The sequence below is a fragment of the Marmota flaviventris genome, chromosome 18, assembly GCF_047511675.1.
Source record: "Marmota flaviventris isolate mMarFla1 chromosome 18, mMarFla1.hap1, whole genome shotgun sequence".
NCBI classification, from domain to species: domain Eukaryota; kingdom Metazoa; phylum Chordata; class Mammalia; order Rodentia; family Sciuridae; genus Marmota; species Marmota flaviventris.
This window is the reverse complement of record NC_092515.1, coordinates 12,068,895-12,084,382: the sequence shown is the minus strand read 5'-3', so window position 1 is coordinate 12,084,382 and position 15,488 is coordinate 12,068,895. Positions and strand designations below refer to the sequence as shown.

The window sequence follows — 15,488 nt, the reverse complement described above, 5'->3', positions numbered from 1 at the left end:
CACCGCATGCAAACAAGTGAATAAAATAAAAGGGCCATCAACAACTAAAATATATTTAAAATTTTGTTTAATATATTAAAAAAATAAAAAGAGGGAGCATGTAGCTCAGTGGTAAAACCCCTTGGTTCAGGAGTGGAGGAGGAGGAGGAGGGGTGATTGTTGTTGTATTGCCTCTGGTAGATCATCTAATGAGGGAATTACATGGGAACATACATTGTTTATATGCTGTCTCACCAGTTACATGGAGCTCAGGATATTTATGAGGGTCATACTATCTTTATGGGGGGGGTACATTATTTATGAGGATCACACTACATATATTGGAATTCACACTTTTTTGAGTGTCTGGGATTTCCACTGTGTGTCTGAGAGCTACACCACATATTTGGGATTATATTCGTTGTAGACACTGCCATCCGAATGGTTTTCAAACTATCATGAGGCTGTACCACTGTATGTGGTGGACTCTGTTCACTTCAAGTGGATATTGTCAATCTATTTAATGCCAGACAAAGGGCTAGGCACCTGTGATAAGGCAGGGAAAAAAATAGGGCAAATGCTGGTCTTCGTGGAGCTGATATTTGAGAGGACAATCACCCCCCTTATGTATGGGGGAGGCTTCTATTTATGGGTTCACCCTCTTTATTTTTTTAAGAGAGAGAGAGATAATTTTTTAATATTTATTTTTTAGTTCTCAGCGGACACAACATCTTTGTTTGTATGTGGTGCTGAGGATCGAACCTGGGCCGCACGCATGCCAGGCAAGCGCGCTACTGCTTGAGCCATATCCCCAGCCCCATGGGTTCACCCTCTTTAGAGGGTTGCATTGTCACCAATTGTCCATGAGGATCCCTCTGTGTATGGGGCTATATTTATCATATTGCAGTATCTGGGGGTTCACTGTTTAACCATGGGCTTATTCATTCATCATCGATTACCAGACATTTGTGCCAAGTTTGGGGATTAATGCAGGAAGCAAAACAAGTGAAAAATCTCTGGTCTCACTGAGTGTGATGGCACAGGTCTGTAATCCCAATGGCTGGGGAGGCTGAGGCAGGAGGATCCCAAGTTCAAAGTTGCCTCAGCAATTTAATAAGGCCCCAAGCAACTTAGCAAGACCCTCTCTCAAAATAAAATATAAAAAGAACTGGCAATGTGTCTCAGTGGTTAAGGACCCCTGTGTTCAGAATCTGGTACCAAAAAAAAAAAAAAAAAAAAAAAATCCTTTGGTCTATTACCATAGGGGAAGGGATTCAGGCAGTAAGGTAATAACGTTATGGAAATATATATATATCAGGAAAGGATTTTCTGTGGAGAAAAATAACAGAGAAGGATGTAGAAAGGGGGCTGAAATTTAAAATCAAGTTGTCAGGCCGGGTCTTATTGGGATGCTTGTTTGTGAGTAAGAGCCTGAAGGGGATGAAGGACAGAGCTATGTAGGCATCTTGGGGAAAAGCTTTCCTATTGGACAGAACAGCATAGGCAAAGTCCCTGAGCCAGGAATGGGCCTGACATGTCCAAGGGACAGCAAAGAGACAAAGTGGAACTGAAGTGGAAATGATGGGGAAAGCTGGGAGGTGAGGTCCAGATGGGCCTCATAGAGCATTGCAGGTCTTTGCAAGACCATTGCATGACTTTTACTCCCAATGAGTAGAGGGGCCACTGGGAGGTTTGGGGCATCAAAGAAATGTGATCTAATTTTTTGGGATCCCTCTGGCTATGGGTGGAGTGTAGACTAGAGGCCAGTGGCAGCAGGAAGTACGGTGAGAATATCCCAGACCAGGGAGAGGGTGGTGATCAATGGAGTAGCAATTTTAATGGAAGTAGGTACACACTTGTTTTAGCTCCTCTGGAGGGTTAGGTGGGAAGATCACTTGAGTGCAGGAGTTCAAGGCCAGCCTGAACAACATCGGGAGACCCGTTGTCAAAAAAAGGAACAGAGGGCTGGGGATGTGGCTCAAGCGGTAATGCACTTGCCTGGCATGCGTGCGGCCCGGGTTCGATCCTCAGCACCACATACAAACAAAGATGTTGTGTCCACCGAAAACTAAATAAATAAATAAATAAATATTAAAAAAAAAAAAAAAAAAAAAAGGAACAGAAAAGGGGAAAAAGGGAGCAGATTCTGGAATAGCTGAAGATAGAACTTCCGGAAATTCCTTTCACTTTGGATGTTGGATGAGAGAAAAGACACAATGATGATTCCAAAATATTCATTCTGAGCAACCAGCAAAATACAATTGCATGTTCCTGAGAGATGTATAGGGTTGGAATTCAGGGAAGAGTCTCTAGCTAGAGATAAAAATGTGGCAGTAATCAGGGTATCTCCCACAGGACGGAGCCATGGAGGAATGAGTGTAAATGATGAGTGTAAATGGGGGAGTAGAGGGCCTGGGATGGAGCCTGAGGCCTCCCACATCTGAATCAGGGAGAGGAGAATGGAACTATAGGGAAGTTACATCCTCTACTTAGGAATAGTCCACCATTTGTGGTGTCTACTATGTCTACTGTTGGGTGGGTCATACTGCTGTTAAGGGAAGTACAATGCTTTAATGGTCTGTCTCCCCTGTTCCCCCTCATGCTGGGGACTGAACCCAGGATCTTGTGCATGCTAGGCAAGTGCTCTATCGGTAGGCTACTACTCCTACTCTTTATTCTTAGGGTCTTGAGGTCTTGATGGTTCATTGTTGCTCATATGGCTGAAGAGTGGGTTGTCCACATAGTTTCCTTTTCAGAAGTGAGGTGAGGAGTCTGAAATGTTGGGACTCACTATGCATCATGGCACACACATATAATCTCAGTGGCTCAGGAAGCTGAGGCAGGAGAATCACAAGTTCAAGTCCAGCCTCTGTAACTTAGTGAGGCCATCAACAGTTTAGCAAGACCCTGTCTCAAAATTAAAAAATAAAACAGACTGGAGATATGGCTCAGTGGTAAAATGTCCCTAGGTTCAATCCCCAGTATCAAAAAAAAAAAAATTGAGTCTTCTATAGGGACAGGTCCTGTCAATGCCTCTGCCTGACAACAGCAGGTTAAATATTATCTGTGCCAGGGTGGCAAACTGGAACAAGGACTACCAGGGCTATGGGAGGAGGGGTGTCCTCACTGTCTGGACAGAGTTGTTTATACCTTTCATTGCAAGTGTGTCCTGAGTACAGAAGAGGCTACACTTTTCACTGGGTATGTGAAGGTTTTCCATAGTGAAATGAGGGTAGGGGTGACCTCTCGTTCACTGGAGCTGAATCACCAATGGTTGCACTGCATGGCCTCTCTTCAAGGACTGAACAGTGGTGAACATTTTTTTGGTGTTGTTTTTGGTTTTGGTACTGACAATTGAACCAAGGGGCACTTTACTTTACTTCCCAGGCTGCCCCTTTTTTTTGATACCAGGGATTGAACCAGGGTGGGAGTGTGGGGGTCAAAGGGCTTAACCACTGAGTCACATCCCAGTCCTTTATTTTTTATTTTGGACAGGGTCTAGATAAGTTGCTTAGGGCCTCACTAAGTTGCTGAGGCTGACCTAGAACCTGCAATCTTCCTGCTTCAGCCTCCTGAGTTTCTAGGATTGCAGATGTGATCTACCATGCCCAGGCCTTTTGGGTTTTTATTTTATTTTATTTTTAAAATATTTTTTAGTTGTTGATGGACTTGTAAAAAATCTATTTATTTGTATGTGGTGCTGAGAATTGAGCCCAGTGCCTTACACATGTGAGGCAAGAGCTCTACCACTGCGCCACAAACCCAGACCCTGGGTTTTTATTTTGAAACAGGACTCACTAAATTGCTGAGTCTGAACTTGAATTTGTGATTTTCCTGCTTCAACCTTCCAATTCACTGGTATTATATCATGCCCAGCTGAGGAATAGTTCTGATCACAAATTCACACTATCCAGGTTATCTCATTAATGGTCAGGATCACCATTACTATCATCTTTGAGGATGGGTCTCAGCATTCCTGAGTCAACTGAACTATTCCACAGGATCCATATTTCTGTGGTGGAGTAACACGGACCCCTGACAGATTACAATACCTGTGGAGAAGTTTGCATAAACCACCAAAGACACAATGCCCATGGCTGGGGATATGGTTCTGTGGTTAAGCGACCCTGAGTTCAATCTCTGTTACCAAAAAAAAAAAAAAAAGAAAAAAGAAAGAAACAGTGGCAATGAACTGGCCAACTAGGTCTGGGTGGGATTATGACATTAATAGGCAATTTCACACTGTCAGTGCTGTGTGTTTATTTAGTTTATAGTTGGAGTCTGTAGGCTATAGGATAAGGGTGCTCACATTATCTATGGGGTATATAGTTACTTCTGCTAATAATATCTAATAATATGTTTTTTCCTCTGCTAATAATTATTACCAGTTTTTATTTTTACTTATTTATGTTTTTGTGCTAGAGATCAAACCACATGCCAAGCACAAGCTCTATCACTAAGCTACATGCCCAGCCCAATATTTATTGTGTACTTCACTTTCCTGATTTCTCATAATAAAACGATTGTGTAGGATCTATTAATAGCCCCATTTGGAGGCTGGGGTTGTGGCTCAGTGGCAGAGCACTTGCCTAGCATGTATGAGGCACTGAGTTCGATTCTCAACAACCAAATAAATAAATAAAGGTCCATCAATAACTAATAAACAATTTTTAAAAAATATTCCCCAGCTGGGAGCGGTGGTGCACGCCTGTAACTCAGCTGTTTGGGAGGCTGAGACAGGAGAATTACAAATTCAAAGCCAGCCTCAGCAACTTCGAGGTGCTAAGCAACTCAGTGAGATCCTGTATCTAACTAAAATACAAAATAGGTCTGGGGATGTGGTTCAGTGGTCCAGTATCCCTGAGTTCAATCCCCAGTACAAAAAAAAAAAGCACCCCATTTTACAGATGAATATTTCTTTTCTTTTTTTTAGTACTGGGAATTGAACCTGGGGTGCCTAACCACTGAACCACATCTCCAGTCCTTTTTATTTAGTTATTTTTTATTTTGAAACAGAGTCTCACTAAGTTGCTTAGGGCTTCAATAAGTTGCCCAGGCTGACCTCAAACTTGGGATCTTCTTGCTTCAGCCTCCTGAATTGCTGGGATTACAGGCATGCACCACCCTGCTCCACTATGGATGAAGAATCTGAGGCTCAGAGAAGGTCGCTTGCCCTTTTTCACAGACACAGGAAAGCAGAGCTGGGGTTGTAACTCAGGTCTCTTCCTTACTGAAGGGAGTGCGGGGGAGTCACTGGGGCTGTTACTGGTCTTATATTGTATTGGGGAGGTGGTGTAATGGTTAAGGGTATGGATCTGGGTTTGAACCCTAATCCCAGCACTTCCTCGATAAAGAACTTTGTCAGACTAATTTCCTCTTTCAGAGCCTCATTTTCATAATCTGCAAATTGGGATAACAATTGTAACTCCCTCACTAGGATTTTGTGAGGATTAAACTAGAAGATGCCTCTGACAATGCTTGGCCCAGTGCCTGGCACACTGTGAGCACTCAGAATCAGGAGCTGTTATTCTAACAATGATGATTATTATTATTGCTGGACCACACTGCTCCCAGAGGGTTACAATATCCGTGGGGGAGCTGTAGTGTCCGTAGGCAAGGTTACATAATTTCCCAAGGGGATGAATGCTTCCCTGGAGACCTTGGTTTCCCCAAGGAGGAGGTCTGAGACTTGTCTGAGGGCCCGCTGAGGAGCTAGTCTAAGGCAGACTAGGAACCCAGCAAAGGAGGAGGCTGTGTTTGAAGTCCTAAACACTCAGAGTGTGGCCCCTGTCGGCTGGCTTTTTCTCCTTCTGGCTTGTCTTGATCCAACTTTTGGATTTCCTTCTTGTCTCTTTGTCCCCATACTCTCCTCCTTTGGTAACTCAAGAGTCATTTTTTAAAATGTTTATTTAGTTGTAGATGAACACACAGTATATTTATTTTTATGTGGTGCTGAGGATTGAACCCAGTGCCTCACACATATGAGGCAAGCACTTTACCACTGAGCTACAGCTTCAGCCCCCTTAAGAGGCATTTTTGAGACTGTGTCTAGGATCCGTCTGTGAATATTGCTTCTATTTGCCCTCTACCCTGCTTCTGGCTCCCTGCCTCAGTCCATCCGATCTGCACTCTGATTTCCTGTTTCCCAAGCCTCAGGCTCCATCCATCCCTCCCAGCTGCTGCGGACAACAAGCTTAACACTTCCCCTACGCTCCAGCCTTAGGTCTTAAGCCTTGTCTTCCTCTCTCCTGGCGACCCTCAGTTCTCCTTGGGAGCACATTTGTTCAGATTTGGATCGCCTCCTCACATCCTGGCCCCACCTACGGAACCCCCTGCCCTAATGGAGGAGGTGGAGGTACCTCCGGCGCCAGTCGTGTCTCCAGGACAGCTGCAGGTTCCAGAATTCATTCTCTCTGATCACTTCCTCCCCAGCTGGACTGGGGGCTAACAGGAAGGCCAAGACCCCATCCCCACAGAAGCGGAGGGCACACCGCCTCTCCATTTCCGATGCTGGGAAATGCTTCCCACCCATTCTACCCCACCCCTGGACAGCTGCCCCATTCAGGCTCAGGGTTGGGGGGCTGGGTAAGGCCAGGCTGGAAAATGCGGTGGTCTGGATTATTATTCTCCAAGCCCTGACTCTGTCCTCCTGCAGAGAAGACTCTGCTTCCTCCCCAAAGGTCCATGTCCCTCCCCACAAAAGTTTTTGACCCCACTTATAGGGTACTCCCCTACCCTCTGGTTCCCCAAAGAAACTCTGCAGGCCGCAGAGGGCAGGAGAGGAGGAGGCGCTGCAGGTAGCAAGCGCCGAGGACTTTAGTTATCAGCAGACTGGGCGCCTCCATGACGGGTCATGACCCCTAGGACCCCATCCTCTCTACCCGCCCTCTTCTTCCTCCCTCCCCCGCCGCGCGGCCCCTTTAAGCCCAGAGCCGGCGGGTCCTCAGTGGCTGCGCGCCGGCAAGCGTGTGTGTGAGTGCGCGGGGAGGGGGCGGGCGCAGTGTCTCCATGGCGACGCGGCGGTGACGTCGCCGGCCGGGGGGCGTGGGCGTCCCGGCCCCGGAGTGCGATATTAACCCGGGAGGCGGCGGCGGGGAGGGGAGAGGCTCAGAGAGGCGAGGCCGGGTGAGGCGGCGAGGGCGGCCCGACGGGCGCGGGACGGGACGGGGCAGCGCGGGTGCCGGAGCCACGGCCCGGAGTCGGGGTGCCTTGCCCCGGGCCCCCCAGCATGAAGACCCCGGCGGACACAGGTGGGGGCGGGGGCAGCACGTGTGGGGGAGACTTGTTGCCCCGGGAAACCAGGCAGAAAACTTTGGGGGGGCTAAAGGGGTCCGGGGGAGCCCCAGTGATTCCTAGTTCTGGGGGACCCCCAAGCACTCAAGACCTGTTGCTTCTTGCGGAGCGAAAGGGGGTGCTGCCTGGGACCCCCAATTTTGGGCTCCGGTCGGAGTGGTGTGGGTGTTGCGGATCCTAATCTTCTCCTCATGCCCGAACCTCACAAGCTGGGCTCTCCCCCACTCCTTGGATCACGGGGGTGGCGGGGTCCCTCCCTGCCGTTCTGTCACGTTGCACTCTGGGGGCCGGGACGTGTGCGGGGCGGGGGGAGGTTGGTCCACGGGGCCCGCTATCCCCGGTTCTGCGCTGCGCGGTCCGGCCCGTGACCTTCACAGCTGCGCGTGCCCCGCATCGGGTTAGTGGGGGACACGGATGGCCTCCAGGAGGGCGTGAGTGGGGAGCCCGGGACTCGGGGTCCGGGCTGCGCTGCCCCTCCCCCGCCCGTCTCCGCCGGCTCCTCGCTCCCCCGCCCGCACCGAGTCGCAAAGTTCCAAAGCGCAGCCCGAACGTTCGAAAAAGGAACTTTTTGTTTCCGACCTTAGAACGCGCTGCTTTAAGGTGGCTCGGGGGAAGACCTGGGTACCCTCCTCCCGCGCCGTCGGAGGCCCGGGGTTGAGAAGGGTGGGGAAGGTGGGGGGGGACGCAGACGCTCCCCCCTCTTTCTCCCTCCCCGATCCAGCTCTTCTCTTTCAGCGGGCCGTCTTTCCCTCCGCCTCTCTTCCCCGCCAACTTGCTCCTCCTTAAGGGGCCTGGGTTCCCCTCCCCCCTTGGTCGGCGGGCGGGGGGCATCGGGATTAACCCCCCTCCCGCTCGGACTTTCCCCCCCTCCCTTCCCCCGCCGCCCCCGGGCTCGCGCGGGCTGGACTTTGCGCCCGGGTGCGCGGGGGGAGGGGTCCTAGCCGCCCCCTGCCCGTCTACCCTGTCGGAATCCGGCCCGGGGCGGGGACGGGGGAGGGGGAAGGGGGCCGGGCGCCGCTGTTCAAACTTGTTTCCTTTCCCCGGCGGCGGCCGCGGCTAGGACTCCAGTGTGCGGGTGTGTGCCCCGACCGGCCCACCCACCCCACCCCCTGCTCGGCGGGTGGGGGCGGCTCTTAAAGGGCTCGGAGCAGGACTACGGCGCCAGGGGATTGGGGCCTGGGAGGGGGGCTGAGGGTGGGGCAGGGGTGCGGAGTGCTGTAGGGTCAGTCACGTGCGTCCCACTTACTCCCTGGCTCCCACAGGCTCCCGGGCCGCTGGGCCTTGGGGGCAGCGAGAGCCTCTCCTCACTCGGGAAGGGGACCGAGGCGCCCAAACAACTCCGCCTGCCTTTCCTCCCTACCAGGGGCCTTGATCCATTGGGACCTGCTGGGCAGCTTTACAACCCTGGTTAGGGTTCGAGTCGTGTGTGGGTTCTCTGCTTCGGGGAGTGGGAGCTGGTAAGAGGGCGCCTGGAATGGCCTCCGGATCAGTCGATCTTTACGTGTGCCGGCGGCTGTGAGCCCCTCCATCTGATTCTCCATCCCAGCCCCTCTCTTCTGCCGCGGCTGTTTCCCACTTCCTGTTTTCTTCCCGGCTCTGGCGCCATCGAGGGCTGCCTAGAGTGGGGGAGGTGGTGGGGCCCCCCTGGAGGCCGGCGGGCTCTTCCTCTACCATCACCCCTCCCTTCCGACCCCCATAGTCTCTTGAAAAAGTTTGGGCAGCCACATGAAGTGGGGGGTGCCCAGGAATTCTGCCCCCACCCAGTCTTTTAGTCTGGGAGAATCCCTACCCTACCTCTGAGATCCAGGTGTGCTTTCTGGGACCCAGCCAGCTCAGCCCTTCCTGTCTGCTGCCACCTTTACACCCGATCTGTGTTTCTTGAACCTCTCTTTGAGTGCAACTGCTTTCTCCATCTCCCTGCCTCACTGGTCCCCCATGCTCCAGAAGTACTGTACCCCCCAAGCTTTCTCGGTTCAGAGCTGGTGTTTCTCTGATTTAAGCACGTGGACCCACATACAGCATATACTCACACATGCTCCCCTTGCCCGTGCCTGGCTCCTGGCTCCAAGGCTTGGGGAACAGAGCCCCATTGAGACTCCCTGACGTCACCCCCTTTCATTCTGCCCCCCCAAAGCTGGGAACAGGCCCTCATGTATGCTGTGTCCGATGAGGAAAACTAGTGTTGGGGTGGGCCTGGGTGTGGGGAAGGGTCTCTGCCAGGAGTGGCAGCCAGGGTCTAGGCCCTGGGGGGTGTCTCTCAGGGAAGGAGGTTAACTAGGGGGCCTGGGACAGCTCTCAGAATGCAGCTTGAGGCCTTTCCAGAGCCCCCCCACCTCCTTTGCGAGTTCCCTTTGTGTTGCATGTAGTCTCTCTCACTCCCTCTCTTCTGCAAAGTTTATTTTTAGCCTCCTGCTCCCCCGCTCCCAGGACTGTCGCTGCACACACGTTGCCTGGTTACCGGGACATGGAGGCTGGGGCGGGTGGGCTGGGAAGGGTGGCTTTAATTTGGGGGGGGAGGGTAGAAGTCAATATACTCCTCTACCCTCAAACCCCCAAACGGATGTCTCAGGGGCTTCAGCCCCCCTCCTAGGTCTGGGAGCCAAATTGGGGCTGAAGTGGGAGCAGCATGGAGCTTGGTACCCTGAGAGGGCCAGGAGCTTTTTTGAGAAGGCTCTCAGGGTACTTCGCGTTTGTACCTTGGTGATTTGGTCACTTGGGTTCCCAAAAACCTCAGGGCACAGGGAGACCTTGGGACCTCTGCTGTCTAGCAGGATGAGGATAATGGGGTGAGCAACTGAATTCCCAAGAGAGGCATGGGGCTTTGGATGCTGGGGTCCTTGGGAGAGGTTTTCAGGGACTATCCCTGCTAAATGGAGCAGGGTTGCTGGTCCAGGACTCTGGGCCTGACCAGCTGGAGGTCATATTCCTGGAGCCCTGAGGGGCTGGTTTGAGACTAGGATTTCTGAATAGGGTAGGGACTAGGTAGGGAGTGCAGTACTGGCCATGATAGTCTATCAGGAGTTGGGCACTTGGGTCCCTGTGGGAGACAGTGAGCTTTGGATTTGAAGGGGGTGGTCCCAGTGTGAGCAGGTACTGTTGATCCCTGGTGTTCCCAAGAGGAAGGATCCTGGGTTGAATTCCAGACTGGGGTGGAGTCTTTGGGGAGGCTCAGTTTTGCCCAGAGGCCTGGTTGGTACCTGTTTGAGCTAGGGCCAAGAGAGGGAGACTGACCCCTTCAGACTTGCAGACCAGGTTTTGGAACCCCACCCATCTTTTTTTTTTTTTTTTTTTTGAGGAGGTCTTGCTGTGTTGCCTGGGCTGGTCACAAACTCCTGAGCTCAGTCTTCCCACTGCAGGCTCCCCACTAATGGGACAAAATGTGTGTACCACCACACCCATCTACCACCATCCATCTTTATCCACCCACCATCCACCTTGGCCTTCTCTTCACTAGTGGCACCAGGGCCCCTGCCCTGCCTTCCCCCTCCTTCTCTTCCTCTCCTTTCCCTCCTCCCACCCCTCCATTACCGGCTGCCTAGTGCTGAATTATTGATGGTCCCTGATTACCCGGGGGTTTGGGAAATGACAACAACCGCAGCCCCCCCACTCCAGGCTGCCCACCCCCTCCAGGGACCAGCCAGCCCACCACCAACCTCTACCCAAGGTTAATGCTGGGGGCGGGCAGGCAGGTGGGCAGGGAAGAAGCTGAGGATGAGAAGGCAGAAGTGGGAAGAGGGTGACAACGCCACTGTGCTTGCTTGGTCTTTGCCCTGAACAGGGCCCTCTAGCCAGGTCTGGCCTGGATGCCTCTGGGTCTGGGGAGGGCAGTGCAACTTAGAGGGTCCAGGGCTTGGTGCGGGTTGGGGGGGCCTCTCAGACAGTCTGGGTTTCACTCTCCAGGGAAGACAGAAGCCTCTGTGTGTGCAAGTGCTGACCTCATCGTCAACCAGCCACCCCACCCCTCCTGGTCCTTTTAAGAAGAAAAAAAAATCCTCTGGGTCTTGAGGTGGGAGTAGGGGGTTCTTTTAGGTCTTGTTGGGGAAGATAGTGTATGTTCCTAAAGAGGGGACCAGAGGACCTCGGGGGGTGCAATTTGGCTTTGGATGGATATGGGGGTGGACTGGGGGACTGTGCCTCAACTGGACTGGCCACGTGTGCCCTTTCCTGCCCCTCCCCCACTGGCAGCTCTGCCCGCCGGCCTGGCTTGGTGCCTGGCCCCCTGGCACTGGCCCCGGGACCCGCCGCCGACGGTTTCCTGTTTCTCCCGGTGTCCCTGGAGCAGGCTCCAGCTTCCCCTCCCCCCAGCTCCTGTCTAGCCCCCTCAAACAGACACACAGTCTTCCTAACTCAGGTCTTCACTTGGCTGAGAGAAAAGGGATTTCCCTACCATGAGGGTGGGGTAGAAGGTGGATCCTGGGAAATGACCCAGATCCCAGACTTGGCATCCTGACCCCAGGCCGCTCCCTCCCTGCTTCCCATCCCCAGGGTTTGCCTTCCCGGATTGGGCCTACAAGCCGGAATCGTCCCCTGGCTCAAGGCAAATTCAGCTGTGGCACTTTATTCTGGAGCTGCTAAGGAAGGAGGAGTACCAGGGTGTCATTGCCTGGCAGGGTGACTATGGGGAGTTCGTCATCAAGGACCCCGACGAGGTAGCTCGGCTCTGGGGTGTTCGCAAGTGCAAGCCCCAGATGAACTATGACAAGCTGAGCCGGGCCCTGCGGTAAGGAGGGACTGTGGGCCCTGGAGCACATGTGGTCAGTTCCCACTGGTTAGGAAGCTCCTGACCCATGGGAACAGGTTTGGCACCTGGCTCTGCCAGATCCTAGCTGTGTGACCTTGGACAAGTCCTAGCACTTTTCTGAGTCCATTGGTAACAAAGGGGATGGGGGAGACAATGGCATCACCCACAAGGCCTCTAGTCTGGGCACCATCTTCTGGGTACTTAACTTCTTTAAATGGCTCATGTTTCTTGGTTACCGTACCTTTGTGAGCAGCACACAAGCATGCATCAAGGTATGGAGTCTAGAACTGAGTCCTAATAAGTACTGACTGATCAATGATATCATGGTCTCTCTACACCCACAGATATTATTATAATAAGCGCATTCTGCACAAGACCAAGGGGAAACGGTTCACTTACAAGTTCAACTTCAACAAACTGGTGCTGGTTAATTATCCTTTCATCGATGTGGGGTTGGCTGGTGAGTACCAGGGATGCATGGCCTTGGAGGGAAGAGAGGGTTTGTCTGTCCAGGCTAGGCCAGGGGCCTTGACACCAAGTATCCCCACTCTGTCAGGGGGTGCGGTGCCGCAGAGTGCCCCTCCAGTGCCATCGGGCGGCAGCCACTTCCGCTTCCCTCCCTCAACGCCCTCCGAGGTGCTCTCCCCCACCGAGGACCCCCGCTCACCACCGGCCTGCTCTTCATCCTCCTCCTCACTCTTCTCAGCTGTGGTGGCCCGCCGTCTGGGCCGAGGCTCAGTCAGTGACTGTAGTGATGGCACATCAGAGCTGGAAGAACCACTGGGCGAGGACCCCCGGGCACGACCACCTGGCCCTCCAGAGCTGGGTGCTTTCCGAGGGCCCCCTCTGGCCCGCCTGCCCCATGACCCTGGCGTCTTCCGAGTCTACCCCCGGCCCCGGGGTGGCCCTGAGCCCCTCAGTCCCTTTCCTGTATCACCTCTGGCTGGGCCTGGCTCCCTGCTACCCCCTCAGCTCTCACCGGCTTTGCCCATGACACCCACTCACCTGGCCTACACACCCTCTCCCACCTTGAGCCCTATGTACCCCAGTGGTGGTGGTGGCCCCAGTGGCTCAGGTGGAGGCTCCCACTTTTCCTTTAGCCCTGAGGACATGAAACGGTACCTGCAGGCCCACACCCAAAGCGTCTACAACTACCACCTCAGCCCCCGCGCCTTTCTGCACTACCCTGGGCTGGTGGTGCCCCAGCCACAGCGTCCTGACAAGTGCCCACTGCCGCCCATGGCACCTGAGACCCCACCGGTCCCTTCCTCAGCCTCGTCATCCTCTTCCTCCTCCTCTTCCCCATTCAAGTTTAAGCTCCAGCCGCCCCCACTAGGACGCCGTCAGCGGGCAGCTGGGGAGAAGGCTTCAGGAGGTGCTGACCAGAGCAGTGGCAGCAGCACTGGCGGGCTGGCTGAGGGGCCGGGGACACTGGCCCCACCACCACCACCACCACAGATCAAGGTGGAACCTATCTCAGAAGGTGAATCAGAGGAGGTGGAGGTGACTGATATCAGCGATGAGGATGAGGAAGATGGGGAGGTGTTCAAGACGCCCCGTGCCCCACCCGCACCCCCCAAGCCCGAGCCTGGCGAGGCACCTGGGGCGGCCCAGTGCATGCCCCTCAAGCTGCGCTTTAAGCGGCGCTGGAGTGAAGACTGTCGCCTAGAGGGGGGTGGAGGCCCTGCTGGGGGCCTTGAGGATGAGGGTGAGGACAAGAAGGTGCGTGGGGATGGGCCTGGGGAGGCAGGGGGTCCCCTCACTCCAAGGCGGGTGAGTTCTGACCTCCAGCATGCAACAGCCCAGCTCTCACTGGAGCATCGAGATTCCTGAGGGCTGTGGGCAGGGGGCTGAGGTTCCCCCCACTCCCCATGCTTTTGCTGCCTTAACCCCCCCAAAGTCCTGGAGGTGAGGGCAGCTCTCTAGTCTCCTCCCTGCCTCCTCCCTCTCCCCTCCCCTCCCCACATTTTGTATAAAACTTTAATTTTTTTTTTTTTTAATGGTGGGGGTGGGTGGGTGCCCAGGGCTAGGGGCTGTCCTGTTTCTAAGTTCTGGGCAAAGTGGTGGTTGGGGGAGGGAGGGGGGCATTAAGGGGGCCACCTCCATTCTGGGGAATTTATATTTGAATTGAGGCTTTGGCCTTAAAACCCAGGAAATTTTTTATTACAATCGCTTAGGAAGTAAAGCCTTGTCTCCCTCCCTGTTCTCTGCCTCTTGTACCTCTCCCTCTCTGCCCCACGAGCACCCTCAGCCCCAACCCTGCCTTCCTTGCCCCTCCAGGGGCCGTGAGTGCCTGGGTTTCTCATATCCCACAAGGTTGCAACAGGGGAGGGAGGGACAATTTTTTGATGAACCAAAAATTCCATGGTGTGGGGGATTGGGGTGGAGGAGGGTGAGGGGTGCCGCCCATGGGCCACAAAACTACAAGTGCCTGCTCTCCCTCCCCACCCCAGCATAGGTCCAATCCCTTTACCCCCAGCTGCTCCTAGGACTGGCCCATGGGCAGGCGGGTGAGAGGATGGGAAGGGGGTACCCTGAAACCAAACTGGAAGCCCCCTCTGCCTCCCAGCTGGGGCCCCTGGGGTGGTGGGGGACTGGGTCAAGCCTTACTCTGTATTGGGGAGGAGGGCGGGGGAGGGAAGTAGGGGGCTGCTGGAGAATGTATTCAAAACAATAAAACTTTGGACCTTTGCATGCGGTGATCTGTCCTAGGTGCTAGGTGCAGCCGCTGCAGGGTGATGGTCTCTGCCTGATTGGGAAGGACAAGGCAAGGCTGGACCCTGGTAGTTCTATGGCCAGAGGGCCTAGTCCCTCTGAATGGGTCGAACCCAGGCTTGGGGAACGATTGCCTGACCTTGGGTGTCACAAACTCCAGAAATTGATGATTAAGGCCTATATTTGGTCCTGTTCTATGGGAATCTGCATGTCCTTGGAAACTCCTTACCTTCACCACCACCCTATTGACCTTGGTCCTTTTCCTAAAATGCTTTCCAACTTTGATTTCCTAGCCATATCCCCAGGTTCCCAGTGAAGGCCAAGAGCTCCTTTTTGCACTCTTTGTACACTCTGCCCACATCAGTGCCCATAAGGTGCTTTGGGTTAAGCTGGGAGTCCTTTGGAGACAAGGCCTGCAGTGTTTCTTAAAATGTAAACCTTGCAGGGTAACTGACTGTTGAGTTTTACCAGCCTAACACTCCTAGCCAAACTGCTTGACAAGGGTCTGGCTCATTAGTCAGCACTGATTAGCTTACTATGGACCATAGACCTAATTAGAACCTGCAGTGCTTTAGTTCATCACACAAGGAAGAGCAACTGGCTCAGTTAAATGACTTGCCTAGGACCTTAATTCTGAGCCATGTTCTTTTGACAACTCCTGAATTTTCCTCCCTAAAGCCAAGATTGTTGGATCTAAATCAGGGTCTCTGGGAATCACAGAATCTGAGAGATGAGCTCATAAAGCTAGGATCCCAGACTG

At 53.5% G+C, this 15,488-nt stretch overlaps 1 protein-coding gene across 1 annotated transcript; it reads left to right on the top strand.

The window, feature by feature from the left end:
- The first annotated feature begins 7,090 nt into the window (after positions 1 to 7,090).
- Positions 7,091 to 14,704, top strand: Erf (ETS2 repressor factor). The gene is made up of 4 exons (XM_027945905.2): positions 7,091 to 7,229; positions 11,758 to 11,992; positions 12,358 to 12,473; positions 12,570 to 14,704. The coding sequence occupies exons 1-4, from the start codon at positions 7,208 to 7,210 to the stop codon at positions 13,844 to 13,846; spliced, it is 1,650 nt and encodes a 549-aa protein (XP_027801706.1). The 5' UTR covers positions 7,091 to 7,207; the 3' UTR covers positions 13,847 to 14,704.
- The last annotated feature ends 784 nt before the right edge of the window (positions 14,705 to 15,488 follow it).